The sequence below is a fragment of the Catharus ustulatus genome, unplaced genomic scaffold (assembly GCF_009819885.2).
Source record: "Catharus ustulatus isolate bCatUst1 unplaced genomic scaffold, bCatUst1.pri.v2 scaffold_89_arrow_ctg1, whole genome shotgun sequence".
NCBI lineage: Eukaryota > Metazoa > Chordata > Aves > Passeriformes > Turdidae > Catharus > Catharus ustulatus.
The window spans coordinates 151,422-172,773 of NW_024879553.1; the positions used below are offsets into that span (position 1 = coordinate 151,422).

General features: G+C 53.9%; 2 protein-coding genes across 4 annotated transcripts; both read left to right on the top strand.

The window, feature by feature from the left end:
- Positions 1-10: 10 nt before the first annotated feature.
- On the top strand, positions 11-15,692 carry CUNH19orf47 (chromosome unknown C19orf47 homolog). Of its 3 annotated transcripts, none has more exons than XM_033086978.1 (9): positions 11-72; positions 572-625; positions 3,982-4,069; positions 6,388-6,502; positions 6,586-6,862; positions 9,588-10,013; positions 11,921-11,991; positions 13,416-13,766; positions 14,900-15,692. In XM_033086978.1, the coding sequence occupies exons 2-8, from the start codon at positions 622-624 to the stop codon at positions 13,755-13,757; spliced, it is 1,323 nt and encodes a 440-aa protein (XP_032942869.1). In that variant the 5' UTR covers positions 11-72; positions 572-621; the 3' UTR covers positions 13,758-13,766; positions 14,900-15,692. The 3 variants fall into 3 exon arrangements, with proteins under 3 accessions (XP_032942869.1, XP_032942870.1, XP_032942868.1); XM_033086979.1 differs by having other exon boundaries at positions 13,416-13,753; positions 14,887-15,692; XM_033086977.2 differs by having other exon boundaries at positions 13,416-15,690.
- Positions 15,693-17,499: 1,807 nt separating this feature from the next.
- LOC117011552 (RAC-beta serine/threonine-protein kinase-like) lies at positions 17,500-20,793 on the top strand. Its single transcript, XM_033086976.1, has 4 exons — positions 17,500-17,661; positions 19,597-19,684; positions 19,792-19,894; positions 20,641-20,793. Exons 2-4 carry the CDS (start codon positions 19,631-19,633, stop codon positions 20,718-20,720), a joined length of 237 nt encoding a protein of 78 aa, XP_032942867.1. The 5' UTR covers positions 17,500-17,661; positions 19,597-19,630; the 3' UTR covers positions 20,721-20,793.
- Positions 20,794-21,352: the final 559 nt, after the last annotated feature.

A 21,352-nucleotide genomic window follows, 5' to 3' on the forward strand; every position in this document is an offset into this window, starting at 1 on the left:
TGCGTGCGTGGTGACGTCACTTCCGGCACTTCCGGTGGGGGCCGTGAGGGCCGCGGGATGGGGCGAGGGGAGGTGAGAGGGGGTCTGAGGGGTCGGGGGGAGTGTGAGGGGTCAAGGGGAGTGTGAGGGGTCAGGAGATGTGGGCGGGGAGGGGAAGAGGGGGTCTGAGGGGTCTGAGGGGTCAGGGGGGGTCTGAGGGGAAAAGAAGATGGAGGAGGGGTCGGGGGGGTCTGAGGGGTCAGGGAGAGTGTGAGGGGAAATTAAGATGGAGGAGGGGTCTCAGGGGGTCTGAGGGGTCAAGGTGGTCTCAGGGGTCAAGGGGGGAGGCTGTGGGGTCAGGGGGGTGAGGGAGATGTGGGGGAGGAGGGAAAGGGGGGAGTCTGAGGGGTCAGGGGGGGTCTGAGGGGAAAAGAAGATGGAGGAGGGGTCTCAGGGGGTCAGGGGGGTTTGGGGGGTTCTGTGGTTTTTTGGGGAGGTCTGTGGGGTTTTTGGGGGGCTCAGGGGGTTTGGGGGGTCAGTGGGATGGGGATTTGGGGGGCAGCCCCTCACAGCCCCCCCTGATTCCCCCCAGGCTGTTCCTGCCTGACTCGGCTCTGCCAGACCCGGCTCGGCCCCGGCGCCATGGGTGAGGGATGGACCCCAAAATCCTTCCAAAAAACCCAAATTTCCCTCTTAAACACCCCAAAATTTCTCCAAAAACCCCAAATTCCCTCTAAAACACCCCAAAATTCCTCCAAAAACCCCAAAATTCCCTCCAAAAACCCCAAAATTCCCTCTAAAACACCCCAAAATCCCTCCAAAAACCCCAAAATTCCTCCAAAAACCACAAATTCCCTCTAAAACACCCCAAAATTCCTCCAAAAACCCCAAAACTCCCAAAAAAAACCCCAAAATCCCTCCAAAAATCCCAAATTCCCCAAAACCACCTCAGAATTCCCAAAAAAACACCCCAAAATCCCTCCAAAAACTCCAAATTCTCTCTAAAACACCCCAAAATTCCTCCAAAAACCCCAAAATTCCTCCAAAAACCCCAAAATTCCCAAAAAACACCCCAAAATTCTCTCTAAAACACCCCAAAATTCCCTCTAAAACACCCCAAAATCCCACAAAAACCCCCCAAAAACACTTCAAAATTCCTCCTAAAATTCCCAATTCTCTCTTGAGCACCCCAAAATTCTCCCAAAACACCCCAAAATTCCACAAAAGCATCTCCAAATTCCTCCAAAAATCCCCAAATTCCCCAAAAACACTCCAAAATTCCCCAAAAACACCCCAAAATTCCCCAAAACACCCTAAAAATTCCTTTAAAACCCCCCAAAAATTCCTTTAAAAACCCCCCAAAATCCTGAAAAACCCCCAAAATTCTTTTAACAGCCCAGAAAGACTTTCAATCCCCATAAAATTCCTTTAAAAAACCCCAAAAATTTCTTTCAAAACCCAAAAAATTCTTGGGATAAAACCCCAAAAACCCTTTAACCAAAAAAAGTTCTTTAAAAACCCTTGAAAAGTCCTTTAAAAGCCCCAAAATCCCTTTAAAAACCCCCAAATACCTTAAATCCCCATAAAATTCCTTTAAAAAACCCCAAAATTCCTTTCAAAACCCAAAAAATTCTTGGAAAAAAAACCCCAAAAATCCTTAAACCAAAAAAAAATCCTTTAAAAAACCATTGAAAACTCCTTTAAAAGCCTCAAAAATTCTTTTTAAAAACCCCAAGATTCCTTAAAACCCCCAAAATTCCTTTAAAAAACCCCAGAAATTCCTTAAAAACCCCAAAAAATTCCTTTCAAACCCCTCTGGGCAAGGGTTAGACCCCCAAAATTCTTTAAAAAATTCCCAAATCTTTTCCCCAAAATTTTAATTCCTTAAAAACCAAACCCAGAACCCCCCAAAATCCCCCCCAAAATTCCCCCCTTCCCCTCCCCCCCCCCGTTCCTGTTCCTGTAAATCCCTGGAGCAGCAGCTGGGAACGCCTGGAACGAGCCTGGGCTGCCCCTCCCCCTCCTCACCCTTCCCCTCCCCCTCCAATCTCATTTTTTCCACCCCAAATCTTCTTTATTTTTATTCCCAAATCCCATTTTCCCTCCCAAACCCCAATTTTTTGGCCATTTTCCCCCAATTTTTCCTCCAAATCCCATTTTTGCCCCCCTAAAATCCCAATTTTTGCCCCCCCAAATCCCAATTTTTTGGCCATTTTTTCCCAATTTTTCCTCCAAATCCCAATTTTTGCCCCCCCAAAATCCCATTTTTTCCCATTTTTTGTCCCCAAAAATCCCATTTTCCCCAATTTCCCCCATTTTTCTCCCAAATCCCATTTTTTTGTCCCCCAAATCCCTTTTTTTTGCTGATTTTTGCCTATTTGCCTCTTTTTTCCCTATTTTTTCCTTTTTTCCCATATCTTTCCTTTTTTTTCCATTTCCCCAATTTTTTCCCATTTTTCCCTATTTTTTCTTAATTTTTTTTCCATTTTTCTCATTTTCTACCCTCCCAAATCCCATTTTTTTCTGCTCCACTAAATCCCATTTTTCCCCATTTTCTGCCTCTTTCCCCCCTTTTTTCCCATTTTCCCCATTTTCCCTTTTTCCCTTTTTCCCTTTTTCTCGTTTTTCTCATTTTTCCCCATTTTTCCCCATTTTTCCTTTTTCCCATTTTTCTCATTTTTTCCATTTTCCATTTTTCCATTTTTTCCCATTTCCCCCCATTTCCCCCACTCCCTTTTTTTTCCCATTTTTCCTATTTTTCCCATTTTCCCCCCATTTCCCATTCCCCATTTTTCCCATTTTTTCCCATTTTTTGCCCCTGAAATCCCATTTTTCCCAATTTTTGCCCCTAAAATCCCATTTTTTCCCATTTTTTACCCCCAAATTTCCACTTTTTCCTATTTTTTGTCCCTAAAATCCCATTTTTTCCCATTATTTCCCATTTTTTTCCCATTTTTTGCCCCTAAAATCCCATTTTTTCCTATTTTTGCCCCTAAAATCCCATTTTTTCCCCATTTTTTACCCCCAAAATTCCACTTTTTCCTATTTTTTGCCCCTGAACTCCCATTTTTTACCCATTTTTCCCCCATTTTTCCCCTTTTTTCCCCATTTTTCCCCATTTTTTGCCCCTAAAATCCTACTTTTTCCCCATTTTTCTCCATTTTTTGTCCCTAACATTTCATTTTTTCCCCATTTTTGCCCATTTTCCCCTTTTTTCCCATTTTTTGTCCCTAAAATTCTATTTTTTCCCCATTTTTCCCCATTTTTCCCATTTTTTGCTCCTAAAATCCCTTTTTTTTCCCATTATTTCTCATTTTTCCCATTTTTTGTCCCTAAAATCCCATTTTTCTCCCATTATTTCCCATTTTCTCCCATTTTTTGCCCCTAAAACCCCATTTTTTTCCATTATTTCCCATTTTTCTTATTTTTTGCCCCTAAAATCCCATTTTCCCCCCATTTTCCCCCATTTTTTGCCCCTAAAATCCCGTTTTTTCCCATTATTTCCCTTTTCTTTCCCATTTTTTGCCCCTAAAACCCCATTTTTTCCCATTTTTTCCCATTTTTTCCCATTTTTTCCATTTTTTACTCCTAAAATCCCATTTTTCCCCATTTTCCCCCCATTTTCCCCCCTTTTTTCCCATTATTTCCAATTTTCCTGTATTTTGTCCCTAAAATCCCATTTTTCCCCATTTTTCCCCATTTTTTGTCCCTAATATCTCATTTTTTCCCCATTTTCCCCTTTTTTTCCCATTTTTGTCCCTAAAATTCTATTTTTTCCCCATTTTTCCCCCTTTTTGCCCATTTTTCCCCATTTTTTGCGCCTAAAATCCCATTTTTCCCCATTTTTTGCCCATTTTTTCCCATTTTTTGTCCCTAAAATCCCATTTTTCCCCATTTTCCCCTATTTTTCCCCATTTTTTCCCCATTATTTCCCATTTTTTTCCCATTTTTTCTCCCTAAAATCCCATTTTTTTCCCATTTTTTTCCCATTTTTCCCCCCAGCCACCTCGGAGTGGCTCCGGTTCTTCGAGGACGCCGGGATCCCCCCGGGCCCCGCGCTGGGCTACGCCGTGGCCTTCGTGGATAACAGGTGGGAGAGACCCCAAAATTGGGGGAGAGACCCCAAAATTGGGGATGGAGACCCCAAAAATGGGGAGAGAGACCCCAAAAATGGGGAGAGAGATCCCAAAAATGGGGAGAGAGACCCTAAAAATGGGGAACAGACTCCAAAAATGGGGGAGAGATCCCAAAAATGGGGAGAGAGATCCCAAAAATGGGGAGAGAGACCCCAAAAATGGGGAGAGAGACCCCAAAAATGGGGGAGAAAAATCCCTGGGAATGGGGGGAAAAATCCTGGATTCCCCAAGGTGGATCCTGGTGGATCCCATGGAAATTCAGGTGGATCCCAGAGGGGCTCTGGCACATCCCAGGGAATCCAGGTGGATCCCAGGTGGTTCCCAGTGGATCTAGGTGGTTCCCAGGTAGATCCTGCTGGATCTCAGGGTGGATCCAGGTGGTTCCCAGGTGTTTCTCAGGTGGATCCCAGTGAATCCAGTTGGTTCCCAGGTGGATCCTGGCTGATTTCTGGTGAATTCAGGTGGTTCCTAAGTGGATCCTGCTGGATCCCAGAGAATCCAGGTCTCTCTCAGGGTGGATCCTGCTGGATCCCAGAGAATCCAGGTGTTTCTTGAGGAATCCAGGTGGCTCCCAGTGATTCCAGTTGGTTCCCAGGGTGGATCCTGCTGGATCCCAGTGAATCCAGGTGGTTCCCAGGTGAATGCAGGTGGTTCCCAGGGTGGATCCAGGTGGCTCTCAGGGAATCCAGGGGGTTCCAAGTGGATCTCAGGGAATCCAGGTGGATCTCAGAGGATCCAGGTGGTTCCCAGTGGATCCAGGTGGTTCTCAGGGTGGATCCAGGTGGATCTCAGGTGGTTCCCAGGTGAATCCAGGTGGTTGCCAGGAGCATTCAGGTGGATCCCAGAGGGGCTCTGGCAGATCCCAGGGTGGATCCAGGTGGCTCTTAGGGAATCCAAGTGGATCTCAGGGAATCCAGGTGGTTCCCAGGGTGGATCCTGGCAGATTTCTGGTGGATCCAGGTGTGTCTCAGGGAATCCAGGTGGCTCTCAAGGGATCCAGGTGGTTCCCAGGTAGATCCTGCTGGATCTCAGGGGATCCAGATGGTTCCCAGGTGGTTCCCAGTGGATCCAGGTGGTTTCCAGGTGGGTCCTGCTGGATCCCAGAGAATCCAGGTGTCTCTTGAGGAATCCAGGTGGCTCCCAGTGATTCCAGTTGGTTCCCAGGGTGGATCCTGCTGGATCCCAGGTGGCTCCTGCTGGATCCCAGGGAATCCAGGTGGTTCCCAGTGGATCCAGGTGGTTCCCAGATGGATCCAGGTGGTTGCCAGGAGCATTCAGGTGGATCCCAGAGGGGCTGTGGCAGATCCCAGGGTGGATCCAGGTGGCTCTTAGGGAATCCAAGTGGATCTCAGGGGATCCAGGTGGTTCCCAGGGTGGATCCTGGCAGATTTCTGGTGGATCCAGGTGTGTCTCAGGGAATCCAGGTGGCTCTCAAGGGATCCAGGTGGTTCCCAGGTAGATCCTGCTGGATCTCAGGGGATCCAGATGGTTCCCATGTGGATCCTGCTGGATCCCAGTGAATCCAGGTGTTTCCCAGGTGGATTCCAGGGACTCCAGGTGGATCCAGGTGGTTCCCAGGTGGATCCTGCTGGATTCCAGGGACTCCAGGTGGTTCCCAGGTGAATTCAGGTGGTGCCCAGGTGGATCCTGCTGGTTCCCAGGGAATGCAGGTGGATCTCAGGTGGTTCCCAGGGTGAATCCAGGGTGAATCCAGGTGTTTCTCAGGTGGATCCAGGTGGACTGCAGGTGGATCCAGGTGGTTCCCAGGTGGATCCTGCTGGATCCCAGTGAATCCAGGTTGTTCCCAGTGAATCCAGGTGGTTCCCAGGGGATCCAGGTGTCTCTCAAGGAATCTAGGTGGCTCCCAGTGAATCCAGGTGGTTCCCAGAGAACCCAGGTGTTTCTCAGGTGGTTCCCAGGTGAATCCAGTTGGTTCCCAGGTGGATCCTGGTGGATTTCTGGTGAATCCAGGTGGTTCCCATGGAACTCAGGTATTTCCCAAGTGGATCCTGGCTGATTTCTGGTGAATCCAGGTGGTTCCCAGGTGGATCCTGGTGGATTTCTGGTGAATCCAGGTGGTTCCCAGGTGGATCCTGGTGGATTTCTGGTGAATCCAGGTGGCTCTCAGGGTGAACCCAGGTGGTTCCCAGGTGGATCCTGCTGGATCCCAGGGACTCCAGGTGTTTCCCAGGTGCATCCAGGTGTCTCTCAGGGTGGATCCAGGTGTTTCCCAGGTGGATCCCGCCGGATCCCAGCCCCGCTCTCCCCGCAGGATCCACAAGAACATGCTGCTGGACCTGACCAAGGAGCTGATGAAGGAGCTGGGCATCACCGTGGTGGGCGACATCATCGCCATCCTGCGCCACGCCAAGGTGGTGCACAGGCAGGTACGGGATCCCCCGGGATCCACTGGGATCCACTGGGATCCACTGGGATCCAGCAGCACCAAAACCCCAAATGCTCCTGGCAGGAGATGTGCCGGGCGGCCTCGCAGTCGCTGCAGCCGGAGGCCGGGAGCGAGCGCGGCGCGGGGGGATCGCGCCGGGATCCGCCGGATCACCGCGAGCACCGCGAGCACCGGGATCCCGGCGGTGCCGCCGGCAGGATGATCACCAAGAGCCTGAGCAGGGATCCGGCCCGGAGCGGCGCCCGGAGCGCACCCGGCACCGGCGGCACCGGCATCGGCAGCACCGGCATCGGCGGCACCGGCATCTCCGTCACCGTCGCCAACGGCGCCGCCAAGGCCGGTAGGGATGGGGTAGGAGATCTGGAGAGGGGAGTTGGTGACATAAAATGGGGTTTGGTGACATAAAATGGGGTTTGGTCACTCAGAATGGGGGGTTGGTGGCATAAAATGGGGTTTTCGTGATATAAAATGGGATTTGGTGACATAAAATGGGGTTTGGTGATGTAAAATGGGGTTTGGTGACATAAAATGGGAGTTTGGTGACATAAAATGGGGTTTGGTGACATAAAATGGGGATTTGGTGATGTGAAATGGGGGTGGAGTCACATAAAATAGGGATTTGGTGACATAAAATGGGGTTTGGTGACACAAAAAGGGGATTTGGTGACATAAAATGGGGGTTTGGTGACACAGAATGGGAACTTGGTGACGTAAAATGGGGTTTGGTGACATAAAGTGGGAATTTGGTGACATAAAATGGGTATTTAGTGATGTGAAATGGGGTTTGGTGACATAAAATGGGGTTTGGTGACACAAAATGGGGGGGTGGTGACATAAAATGGGGGTTTGGTGACATAAAATGGGAACTTGGTGACATAAAATGGGAGTTTGGTGATATAAAATGGGGGTTTGGTGACATAAAATGGGGTTTGGTGACATAAAATGGGAACTTGGTGACGTAAAATGGGGACTTGGTGACATAAAATGGGGATTTCGTGATGTAAAATGGGATTGGGTCACACAGAATGGGGGTTGGTCACATAAAATGGGAACTTGGTGACATAAAATGGGGTTTGGTGACATAAAATGGGGACTTGGTGATATAAAATGGGAGTTTGGTGACATAAAATGGGGGTTTGGTGACATAAAATGGGGGTTGGTGACATAAAATGGGGGTTTGGTGACATAAAATGGGGTTTGGTGACATCAAATGGGAACTTGGTGACATAAAATGGGGATTTGGTGACATAAAATGGGGTTTGGTGATGTAAAATGGGGATTTGGTGACACAAAATGGGAACTTGGTGACATAAAATGGGGTTTGGTGACATCAAATGGGAACTTGGTGACATAAAATGGGGATTTGGTGACATAAAATGGGGTTTGGTGACGTAAAATGGGGTTTGGTGACATAAAATGGGAACTTGGTGGCATAAAATGGGGTTTGGTGACATAAAATGGGGGTTTGGTGACATAAAATGGGGTTTGGTGACATGAAATGGGGTTTGGTGGCATGAAATGGGGACTTGGTGACATAAAATGGGGATTTGGTGATGTGAAATGGGGGTGGAGTCATAGAATAGGGATTTGGTGACATAAAATGGGGGTTGGTGATGTAAAATGGCAACTTGGTGACATAAAATGGGGATTTGGTGACACAAAATGGGGGTTGGTGACATAAAATGGGGTTTGGTGACATAAAATGGGATTTGGTCACACAGAATGGGGGTTTGTCACACGGAATGGGGATTTGTGTCCGTCTGCCCCTCTGTCCTTTTGTGTCTGTGTGTCCCTCTGTGTCCCCCGTCCTCATTTGTGTCCCTGTCTCCCATTTGTGTCTGTGTGTCCCTGTGACTGTGTCCCCATTCTGTATCCCTGTCCCCATTTCTGTCCCTGTCCCCATTTTGTGTCCCTGTGTCCCTGTCCCCATTTCTGTCCCTGTCCTCATTTTGTGTCCCCATGTCCCCACGTTCTTGTTCCATATCCCCATTTGGTGTCCCTGTCCCCATTTGTGTCCTCATGTCCCTGTCCCCATTTCTGTCCCCTTTTTGTGTCTCTGTCCCCATTTGTCTCCATGTCCCCATTTGTGTCCCCCTGTCCCCATTTATGTCCCTGTGTCCCTGTCCCCGTGTCCCTGTGTCCCTGTCCCCATTTGTGTCCCCCTGTCCCCATTTATGTCCCTGTGTCCCTGTCCCCGTGTCCCTGTCCCTGTGTCCCTGTCCCTGTCCCTGTGTCCCTGTCCCTCTGTCCCTGTCCCTCTGTCCCTGTCCCTCTGTCCCTGTGTCCCTGTGTCCCTGTTCCATGTCCCCAATTCTGTCCCTGTCCCCACCAGGCCCGGATTCTCTGTCCCTGCCGTCCAAGCGCCGCCGCGTCACGACAGAGATGGAGGGGAAATCCCTGTGTCCCTGTCCCTGTGTCCCTGTGTCCCTGTGTCCCTGTCCCTGTCCCTGTGTCCCTGTCCCCATTTCTGTCCCCAATTCTGTCCCTGTCCCCACCAGGCCCGGACTCTCTGTCACTGCCGTCCAAACGCCGCCGTGTCACCGCAGAGATGGAAGGGAAATCCCTGTGTCCCTGTCCCTGTGTCTGTGTCCCTGTCCCTGTGTCCCTGTGTCCCTGTCCCTGTGTCCCTGTTCCATGTCCCTGTCTCTGTGTCCCTGTCCCTGTGTCCCTGTGTCCCTGTCCCTGTGTCCCTGTGTCCCTGTGTCCCTGTGTCCCTGTCCCTGTGTCCCTGTGTCCCTGTGTCCCTGTGTCCCTGTCCCTGTGTCCCTGTCCCTGTGTCCCTGTGTCCCTGTGTCCCTGTGTCCCTGTCCCTGTGTCCCTGTGTCCCTGTGTCCCTGTGTCCTTGTCCCTGTGTCCCTGTCCCTGTCCCCATTTCTGTCCCTGTTCCATGTCCCCATTCTGTCCCTGTCCCCACCAGGCCCGGATTCTCTCTCACTGCCGTCCAAGCGCCGCCGTGTCACGGCAGAGATGGAAGGGGAATCCCTGTGTCCCTGTCCCTGTCCCTGTGTCCCTGTCCCTGTCCATGTTCCCATTTCTGTCCCCAATTCTGTCCCTGTCCCCACCAGGCCCGGACTCTCTGTCCCTGCCGTCCAAACGCCGCCGTGTGACCGCAGAGATGGAAGGGAAATCCCTGTGTCCCTGTCCCTGTGTCCCTGTCCCTGTGTCCCTCTCCCCATTTCTGTCCCCATTTCTGTCCCCAATTCTGTCCCTGTCCCCACCAGGCCCGGATTCTCTGTCCCTGCCGTCCAAACGCCGCCGCGTCACGGCAGAGATGGAGGGGAAATCCCTGTGTCCCTGTCCCTGTGTCCCTGTCCCTGTGTCCCTGTTCCATGTCCCCATTCTGTCCCTGTCCCCACCAGGCCCGGACTCTCTGTCCCTGCCGTCCAAACGCCGCCGTGTGACCGCAGAGATGGAGGGGAAATACGTGATCAGCCTGCCCAAGGGCACCACGGCCAGGAGCCGCAAAATCCTGCAGCTGCAGGCGGCCAGAGGTACCTGGGACTGGGGAATCCACATTTGTAACCCATGGGAGACATCCCAGATTGTACCCCTGGGAAAAAATCCCGAATTTCCAGCCCTGGGAGACATCCCAGAGTGTACCCCTGGGGAAAAATCCCAAATTTCCATCCCTGGGAGACATCTCAAATTGTAACCCTGGGAAAAAATCCTGAATTTGTACCCCTGGGAGACATCTCAGATTGTACCCCTGGGAAAAAATCCCAAATTTGTACCTCTGGGAGACATCCCAGATTTCCATTCCTGGGAAAAAATCCCAGATTTGTACCCCTGGGAGAGGGGAATCCACATCTGAACCCCTGGGAAACATCCCAGTTTTATCCTCCTGGGAAAAAAATCCCAAATTTCCCCTCCTGGCAATCATCCCACATTTACCCTCCTGGGAAAAAAAATCCCAAATTTAACCTCCTGGGAAAAAATCCCAGATTTCCATTCCAAGGAAAACATTTCACGTTTATCCTCCTGGGAAAAAATTCCAACATTTCCATTGCTAGGAAAACATCCCACATTTACCCTCCTGGGAAAAAAATCCCAAACTTTCCCTCCTGGCAAAAAATCCCAAATTTCCATTTCTGGGAAAAAATCCCAAACTTCCCCTCCTGGGAAAAATTCCCAGATTTCCCCTCCTGGGAAAAAAAATCCCAAACTTCCCCTCCTGAGAATCATCCCAGATTTCCTCTCCTGGTAAAAAATCCCAAATTTCCTCTCCTGGTAAAAAATCCCAAACTTTCCGTCCTGGCAAAAAATCCCAAATTCCCATTTCTGGGAAAAAATCCCAAACTTCCCCTCCTGGGAAAAATTCCCAAATTCCCATTTCTGGGAAGAAATTCCAAACTTCCCCTCCTGGTAAAAAATCCCAGATTTCCCCTCCTGGGAAAAAAAATTCCCAAACTTCCCCTCCTGGGAATAAATCCCACATTTCCTCTCCTGGTAAAAAATCCCAAATTTCCTCTCCTGGTAAAAAATCCCAAACTTTCCCTCCTGGCAAAAAATCCCAAATTCCCATTTCTGGGAAAAAATCCCAAACTTCCCCTCCTGGGAAAAATTCCCAGATTTCCCCTCCTGGGAAAAAAAAATCCCAAACTTCCCCTTCTGGGAATCATCCCAGATTTCCATTCCTGGGAGAGGGGAATCCCACATTTCCCCTCCTGGTAAAAAATCCCAAATTTACCCTCCTGGGAAAAAAGATTTCCATTCTTGGGAAAACATCCCAGATTTATCCTCCTGGGAAAAAAATCCTGAATTTATCCTCCTGGGAAAAAAAAAATCCCAAACTTCCCCTCCTGGGAAAAAATCCCAGATTTCCCCTCCTGGGAAAAAAAAAATCCCAAACTTCCCCTCCTGGGAATCATCCCAGATTTCCTCTCCTGGTAAAAAATCCCAAATTTCCTCTCCTGGTAAAAAATCCCGAACTTTCCCTCCTGGCAAAAAATCCCAAATTCCCATTTCTGGGAAAAAATCCCAAACTTCCCCTCCTGGGAAAAATTCCCAAATTCCCATTCCTGGGAGAGGGGAATCCCAGATTTCCGTTCCTGGTAAAAAATCCCAAATTTCCCCTCCTGGGAAAAAAGATTTCCATTCCTGGGAAAACATCCCAGATTTATCCTCCTGGGAAAAAATCCCAAATTTCCATTTCTGGGAAAAAATCCCAAACTTCCCCTCCTGGGAATCATCCCAGATTTCCTCTCCTGGTAAAAAATCCCAAATTTCCTCTCCTGGAGACACTAAATTGTTCCATTGCTGGGGGGATTCCCAACTCCAGGGTGGGAATTTCAGTTTGGGGAGCTCCTGTGGAAGATCCCAAATCCCCAAATCCCCACATTTTTTCCCCAAATCCCCAAATTTCCCCCCAAATCCCCAACCCCTCCCGTTTTCCCGGCAGGTCTGGGCCGCACGTCGGTGTTCGAGCGCCTCGGAGCCGAGGCCAAGGCGGCTGCAGCTGCTGCAGGGAAGGTGAGGGAGGGATCTGGGGGGATCCAGAGGGATCTGGGATGGGGATCTGGGGGGATCCAGGGTGGGGATCTGGGGGCGATCTGAAGGGACAAAATCTGAGAGAGCAGGAGAGAGATCTGGGATACAGGCAGGAAAAGGATCCAGAATCAATGGATCAGGGTCCAGGGAGGACAAGATCCAGGGAGGGAGGCATCCAGGGGAGGTGGGATCCAGGAAGGACAAGATCCTGAGAGGAGAAGGATCCAGGATCCAGGGATCAAAATCCAGGGAGGGAAGGATCCAGGATCCAAAGGCTCAGGATCCAGTGGGAGTGGGATCCAGAAGGAAAAAGGATCCAGAATGCAGGGAGGACAAGATCCAGAGAGGGAAAGATCCAAAATCCAAAGGATCCAGGATCCAGGGAGGGAAGGATCCAGAACTCAAAGGCTCAGGATCCAGGGGAAGTGGGATCCAGAATCCAGGAGGGAAAAGGATCCAGAATCAACAGATCAGGGTCCAGGGAGGACAAGATCCAGGGAGGAAAAGGATCCAGGATCCAGGGATCAAAATCCAGGGAGGGAAGGATCCAGGATCCAAAGGCTCAGGATCCAGGGGAAGTGGGATCCAAGAGGGAAAAGGATCCAGAGAGGGAAGGATCCAGAGTCCAAAGGATCCAGGGAGGGAAGGATCCAGGATCCAAAGTCTCAGAATCCAGGGAGGGAAAGATCTAGGATCCAAGGAGGGAAGGATCCAGAATCCAAAGGCTCAGGATCCAGGGGAAGTGGGATCCAGGAGGGAAAAGGATCCAGGGAGAGAAGGATCCCAAATCCAAAGGATCCAGGGAGGGAAGGATCAAGGATCCAGGGAGGGAAGGATCCAGAACTCAAAGGATCCAGGGAGGGAAGGATCCAGGATCCAAAGGCTCAGGATCCAGGGGAAGTGGGATCCAGGAGGGAAAAGGATCCAGAGAGGGAAGGATCCAAAATCCAAAGGATCCAGGAAGGGAAGCATCCAGAACTCAAAGGACCCAGGGAGGGAAGGATCCAGGATCCAAAGGCTGAGGATCCAGGGAGGGAAGGATCCAGAAGTCAACGGATCCAGGGAGGGAAGGATCCCAAGGCTGAGGATCCAGGGAGGGAAGAATCCAGAAGTCAACGGATCCAGGGAGGGAAGGATCCCAAGGCTGAGGATCCAGGGAGGGAAGGATCCAGAATCCAAAGGCTCAAGATCCAGAGAGGGAAGGATCCAGGATCCAGAGGATCAGGATCCAGGGAGGGAAGGATCCCAAGGCTGAGGATCCAGGGAGGGAAGGATCCAGAACTCAAAGGATCCAGGGAGGGAAGGATCCAGGATCCAGAGGATCTGGGGAGGGAAGGATCCCAAGGCTGAGGATCCAGGGAGGAGCCCCAGCAGCAGGAGCAGACCCCAACCCTGCTCTCCCGCAGCCCTCGGGGGTTTTCAGCCGCCTGGGGGACGCTCTGGACGGCGCCGATCCCGGCGATGCCGGCGACGCCGAGGCGCTGCCCTACGCCGGCGTGCTGAAGAAACGCCGCGAATGTTCCGGAAGCGGCGCCGCCCCCTGCGCCGAGGCCCAGGACGGGGCCGTGTCCAGCTCGGTGTCCGCGGAGTTCCGGCCGGCCTGGGGCTGCGGCAAGGTCAGCAGCTCCTGCGAGCTCCGGGGGGGCTCCGGTGAGACCCGCGGTGCTTCCGGTGAGACCCGCGGTGCTTCCGGTGAGATCCGCGGTGCCGGCAGCGTCTTCCGCAGGCTGGGACGGAAACCGGACTGAGCCCGGGGATTCTCCTGGGATTGATCCCAGGGATCTGCTGGGAATGCACAGACTGAGCTCAGGGATCCTCCTGGGACTGATCCCAGAGATGTGATGGGACTGATCCCAGGAATCCTGGGAGTCCTCGTGGGACTGATCCCATGGGATCTGCTGGGACTGAGCCCAGGGATTCCAGGAATCCTGGGAGTGGGAATCCTGCTGGGACTGATCCTGGGGGATCCACCAGGAATGCACGAACTGAGCCCGGGGATCCCGGGAATCCTTCTGGGACTGATCCCAGAGATCTGCTGGGACTGAGCCCAGGGATTCCAGGAATCCTGGGATGGGAATCCTGCTGGGACTGATCCTGGGGGATCCACCAGGAATACACAGACTGGGCCCGGGGATCCTGGGAGTGGGAATCCTGCTGGGACTGATCCCAGAGATATGATGGGACTGAGCCCAGGGATCCTCCTGGGACTGATCCCATGGGATCTACTGGGACTGAGCCCGGGGATCCTGGGAGTCCTGGGAATGGGAATCCTGCTGTGACTGATCCTGGGGGATCCACTGGGAACTCATGGAGTGAGCCCAGGGATCCTGGGAATCTTGGGATTGATCCCATGGGATCTGCTGGGACTGAGCTCAGGGATCCTGCTGGGACTGATCCCAGAGATCTGGTGGGACTGAGCCTGGGGAGTGGGATCCACCAGGAACTCATGGACTGAGCCCGGGGATCCTGGGAGTCCTGCTGGGACTGATCCCAGAGATCTGCTGGGACTGAGCCTGGGGGATCCACCAGGAATGCACAGACTGAGCCCGGGGATCCCAGGGGTCCTGGGAGTCCTGCTGGGACTGATCCCAGAGATCTGCTGGGACTGAGCCCTGGGATCCTGGGAATCCTGGGATGGGGATCCTGCTGGGACTGATCCTGGGGGATCCCCTAGGAATGCACAGACTGGGCCCAGGGATCCTGTGAATCCTCCTGGGACTGATCCCAGAGATCTGCTGGGACTGAGCTCGGGGATCCCGGGAGTCCTGGGAATCCTCCTGGGACTGATCCCATGGGATCTGTTGGGACTGAGCCCTGGGATCCTGGGAATCCTGGGATGGGAATCCTGCTGGGACTGATCCCAGAGATCTGCTGGGGCTGAGCCCGGGGAACGGGATCCACTGGGAACTCACAGACTGGGCCCAGGGATCCTCCTGGGATTGATCCCATGGGATCTACTGGGACTGAGCCCGGGGATCTTGGGAGTCCTGGGAATGGGAATCCTGCTGTGACTGATCCTGGGGGATCCACTGGGAACTCATGGAGTGAGCCCAGGGATCCTGGGAATCCTGGGAGTGGGAATCCTGCTGGGACTGATCCTGCGGGACCCACTGGGAACTCATGGACTGGGCCCAGGGATCCTCCTGGGACTGATCCCAGAGATCTGCTGGGAATGCACAGACTGAGCTCGGGGATCCTCCTGTTACTGGGCCCAGGGATCTGCTGGGACTGAGCCCAGGGATTCCAGGAATCCTGGGAGTGGGAATCCTGCTGGGACTGATCCCAGAGATGGGATGGGACTGAGCCCGGGGATCCTCCTGGGACTGAGCCCAGGGATCCTGGGAATCCTGGGAGTCCTGCTGGGACTGATGCCAGGGATGTGATGGGACTGATCCTGAGGGATCCCCTGGGAATGCACAGACTGAACCCAGGGATCCTGGGAATCCTGCTGGGACTGATCCCAGAGATCTGCTGGGAAGGAGCCCGGGGATTCCAGGAATCCTGGGAGTGGGAATCCTGCTGGGACTGATCCCAGAGATCTGCTGGGACTGAGCCCGGGGAACGGGATCCACCGGGAACTCACGGACTGAGCCTGGGGATCCCGGGAATCCTTCTGGGACTGATCCCAGAGATGTGATGGGACTGAGCCCAGAGATCTGCTGGGACTAAGCCTGGGGATTCCGGGAATCCTGGGATGGGGATCCTGCTGGGACTGATCCTGGGGGATCCCCTAGGAATGCACAGACTGGGCCCAGGGATCCTGGGAATCCTCCAGGGACTGATCCCATGGGATCTCATGGGACTGAGACCGGGGATCCCAGCAATCCTGGGAGTGGGAATCCTGCTGGGACTGATCCCAGAGATCTGCTGGGACTGAGCCCTGGGATCCTGGGAATCCTGGGAGTCCTGCTGGGATTGATCCCATGGGATCTGCTGGGACTGAGCTTGGGAATCCCAGGGGTCCTGCTGTGACTGATCCTGGGGGATCCACCAGGAATGCATGGACTGGGCCCAGGGATCCCAGGAATCCTCCTGGGACTGATCCTGGGGGATCCACTGGGAACACACGGACTGAGCCTGGGGATCCCAGGGATCCTGGGAGTGGGAATCCTCCTGGGGCTGATCCCAGGGGATCCTGGAGTGGGAATCCTGCTGGGGCTGAGCCCAGAGATCTTCTGGGATTGAGCCTGGGGGATTTTGGGAATCCTGCTGGGACTGATCCCAGGGATCTGCTGGGACTGAACCTGGGGATCCCAGGGATCCTGGGAGTGGGAATCCTGCTGGGACTGATCCCATGGGATCTGCTGGGACTGATCCCAGGGGATCCTGGAGTGGGAATCCTGCTGGGACTGATCCCAGAGATCTGGAAATGCACGGACTGAGCTCGGGGATCCCCTGGGAATGCACAGAGATCTGCTGGGATCGATCCCAGGGATCCTGGGAGTGGGAATCCTGCTGGGACTGATCCCAGGAGATCCTGTGGGAACTGAGGGTGGATCCCCCCCCAAATCAGTGTCTGATCCCTTAGAAAAGGATGGATCCCCCAAAATCAGACTCAGGTCCCTAAAAAAAGGGGAGATCCCAAGGGAATCCCTCTGGAAAACCCCGAGGGCTGCGGGAATTCCCGCTGGGAGCAGCCAGGCCAAACCAGCACCAAAATTTCCTTTTTTCTCCCCAAAATTTTTTTCCTTTCCCCCCAAGATTTGGGGGTCCAGACACGCAGAACTCCATCCAGAGGTGGATTTTTATTCCCAGTTTCCTGGGTTTTTCCCACTCTGCAGGGATTTCCCCCCTCCTTTATTCACTCCACAAAGATCCCTCGGGGGGAGTTTTGGGAGCAGATCCCAAAAAAACCCCAAAATCCTCCCCAAAAACCACGACAGGTGCTCAAAAACAATTCCCAAAATTGCCTTAAATCGCGTGGATTTTGGCTCCCCAGAACCCCCCAAAATTCCTCACATCCCCCAAATTCCTTCTTTTGCTGTGGCCACAAACCCCAAAAGCTGCTTTTTTCACCCCAAAAAATGGGGACGAGTGGAAGCCTTGGCAATGCCGAGCTGGGGGAGGTTTTTATAATCAGGAAAAAAAGATGATTTGGGGTTTTTCCCCCCCTCCACTCGGTGGCTTTTTCCCGGAATTTGGGACATTTCCCCCAAATTCCAGGGGGTGTTTTCACTGCGCTTCGGGTGGACTCTGCCGCTTTTCCGGCTTCTCGCAGGAGCTTTTTGGGCAATAAAGAGTGGAAAGCGGAGTTCGCGCTGTTAATAAAGGTTAATTTATGCGGAGTTATTTAAATACACGCAAATGAGCTGGATTGATTGATTAATTAATTAAAAAGCGGCGGGGTGTTGGCGCCCCCTGGCGGGCGGGAGGACCGGCGGAGGCCACGCCCCCTCCGCTGCGTGCGCGCGCGGCGCGATGACGTCACGCCAGCACAGCGTGATGACGTCGTGGCCACGCCCCCTGGGGCAGCGCGCGCGCGCGGAGTCTCCCCCTCACGATCCCCCCCCGCGTTTTTCGGTTTCCTTTTTCCGCCGCTTTTCCTTTTTTTCCTTCCGGGACGAAGCGGAAGCGGGGAAAAAATAAAAAACAAACCCCGAAGGGCCCGGGATGAGCGGCCGCAGCCGGCCGGGCCTGCGGCGTCCATGACAGGTGAGGGGAGACGCCGTGTTCGACACACACACCTGGGATACACCTGGGATACACCTGGATACATCTGGGATACACCTGGATACACACACACACACCTGGGCACAGCTGGGATACACCTGGGTACACCTGGGATACACACACACACCTGGAATATACACACACACACCTGGGGCACACCTGGGATACACCTGGGTACACACACACACACCTGGATACACCTGGGTACACCTGGATACACCTGGGATACACCTGGGATACACCTGGATACACCTGGGATACACCTGGATACACCTGGGATACATCTGGGATACACACACACACCTGGGATACACCTGGGATACACCTGGGATACACACACACACCTGGGATACACACACACACACCTGGGATACACCTGGGGCACACCTGGGATACACACACAAACACCTGGGATACACCTGGGATACACCTGGGATACACCTGGGTACACCTGGGATACACCTGGGATACACACACACACCTGGGATACACCTGGATACACCTGGGCACACCTGGGATACACCTGGGATACACACACACACCTGGGATACACCTGGGTTATACACCTGGATACACCTGGGCACACCTGGATACACACACACACACCTGGGATACACCTGGGATACACCTGGGATACACCTGGGATACACCTGGGATACACCTGGACACACCTGGCCACACCTTAGACACCTGTGCTCACCTGGGAATGCCCAGACACACCTGTACACATCTGGTACCACACCTGTGCTCACCTGTACTCACCTGTACACACCTCTTCTAATCTCTACACACCTGGTCTCACCTGTGCTAATCTCTGCTTACCTGCTCTCACCTGTGCTCACCTGTTACTCACCTGTGCACACCTGGTCTCACGTGTGCTAATCTCTGCACACCTGAGCTTACCTGTTACTCACCTGTACTCTCCTGAGCTCACCTGGTCTCACCTGTGCTGATCTCTGCTTCCCTGATTTCACCTGTGCTGACCTGGTCTCACCTGTGCTAATATCTGCTCACCTGAACTCACCTGAGTTCACCTGAGCTCACCTGTGCTAATCTCTGCTCACCTGTGCTAATCTCTACTCACCTGAGCTCACCTGTGCTAATATGTGTTCACCTGTGCTCACCTGTGCACACCTGAGCTCACCTGTGCTAATATCTGCTCACCTGAGCTCACCTGAGCTCACCTGAGCTCACCTGTGCTAATCTCTGCTCACCTGTGCTAATCTCTACTCACCTGTGCTCACCTGTGCACACTTGAGCTCACCTGTGCTAATCTCTGCTCACCTGAGCTCACCTGTGCTCACCTGTGCTCACCTGTACTCTCCTGAGCTCACCTGTTCTCACCTGTACTCTCCTGAGCTCACCTGTTCTCACCTGAGCTCACCTGTGCTCAGTTGGTCTCACCTGTGCTAATCTCTGCTCACCTGGTCTCACCTGAACTCACCTGTGCACACCTGTGTTCACCTGTGCTGTCCCGTGGTCTCACCTGTGCTCACCTGTGCACACCTGAGCTCACCTGCTCTCCCCTGTGCTGCCCTGCTGTCTCACCTGTGCTAATCTCTGCTCACCTGTGCTCACCTGTGCCCTCACCTGTGCTGTCTCACCTGCGCTCCCCTGAGCTCACCTGTTACTCACCTGTGCTAATCTCTGCTCACCTGTGCACACCTGTGCTGTCTCACCTGAGCTCACCTGTGCTGTCTCACCTGTGCTCACCTGTGCTCACCTGAGCTCACCTGCTCTCCCCTGAGCTCACCTGCTCTCCCCTGCTCTCCCCTGCTGTCCCCTATGCTCTCCCCTGTGCTGTCTCACCTGTGCACACCTGAGCTCACCTGTGCTGTCTCACCTGTGCTGTCTCACCTGTGCTGTCTCACCTGTGCTGTCTCACCTGAGCTCACCTGTGCTGTCTCACCTGTGCAGGCTGGGCGGGGGCCCCGGCGACGCGCGGGAGGTGATGGCGCATCGCTTCTTCTGCGGCATCGACTGGGACGACGTGGTGCAGAGAAAGGTCAGCTGACCCCCAGGTGACCCCCAGGTGACCCCCAGGTGACCCCCAGGTGACCCCCAGGTGACCCCTCGCACACCTGGTGACCTCCCCCCGCCCCTCCCCCCCAGCTGGTGCCGCCCTTCCGGCCTCAGGTGACGTCCGAGGTGGACACCAGGTACTTTGACGAGGAGTTCACGGCCCAGAGCGTCACAGTGACCCCCCCTGAGAGCTGTGAGTCACCTGGGCACACCTGGGGACAACTGGGGACACCTGGGGGACACCTGGGGACACCTACAGCACACCTGGGGACACCTGGGGACACCTGGGGACACCTGTGCTGTCACCTGGGGACACCTGGGGGACACCTGGGGGACATCTAGGGACACCTGGGGACAGCTGGGCACACCTGGGGACAGCTGGGGGACACCTGGGCACACCTGGGGACACCTGGGGACAGCTGGGGGACATCTAGGGACACCTAGGGACACCTGGGGACACCTGGGGACACCTGGGGACAGCTGGGGACACCTGGGGATACCTGGGGGACAGCTGGGGACACCTGGGGGACACCTGTGCTGTCACCTGGGGACAGCTGGGGGACACCTGGGGGACATCTAGGGACACCTAGGGACACCTGGGGACACCTGGGGACACCTGGGGACAGCTGGGGACACCTGGGGATACCTGGGGGACAGCTGGGGACACCTGGGGGACACCTGTGCTGTCACCTGGGGACAGCTGGGGGACATCTAGGGACACCTGGGGACACCTGGGGGACACCTGGGGACACCTGAGCACACCTGGGGGACACCTGGGGACACCTGGGGACACCTGGGGACAACTGGGGACACCTGGGCATACCTGGGGACAGCTGGGGACACCTGGGGACACCTGTGCTGTCACCTGGGGACACCTGGGGACACCTGGGGGACACCTGGGGGACACCTGAGCTCACCTGTGCCCTCACCTGTCCCCAGGTGAGCACCTGGGCTCTCCGGAGTGCGACCACCGGACGCATTTCCCGCAGTTCTCCTACTCGGCCAGCGTCCGGGAGTGACACACCTGGGGACACCTGGGGACACCTGGGGACACCTGGGGACAGCTGGGCACACCTGGACACACCTGGGGACACCTGGGCACACCTGGGGACACCTGTGCCCCTCCCCCCCCCACCTGTGCCCCCCAGGTGTTCTGGCCCCTCCCCCCCCAGGTGTTTTCTCCATTTCCAGGATTTCGGTGCCGATTTTTGGACTTTTTGGGGGAAAAAAAAAAAATTCCCAGCAGTGGCCTTGGACCCCCTGGAGCTCCCAGTCCATCCCAGTTCCCTCCCAGTTTGTCCCAGTCCATCCCAGTCCGTCCCAGTTTGTCCCAGTCCATCCCAGTTCCCTCCCAGTCCATCCCAGTTCCCTCCCAGTCCGTCCCAGTTTGTCCCAGTTCCCTCCCAGTCCATCCCAGTCCATCCCAGTTTGTCCCAGTTCGTCCCAGTCCATCCCAGTTCCCTCCCAGTCCATCCCAGTTCCCTCCCAGTCCATCCCAGTTCTCTCCCAGTCCATCCCAGTTTGTCCCAGTTCCCTCCCAGTCCATCCCAGTCCATCCCAGTTTGTCCCAGTCCATCCCAGTTCCCTCCCAGTCCATCCCAGTTCCCTCCCAGTCCATCCCAGTTCCCTCCCAGTCCATCCCAGTTCCCTC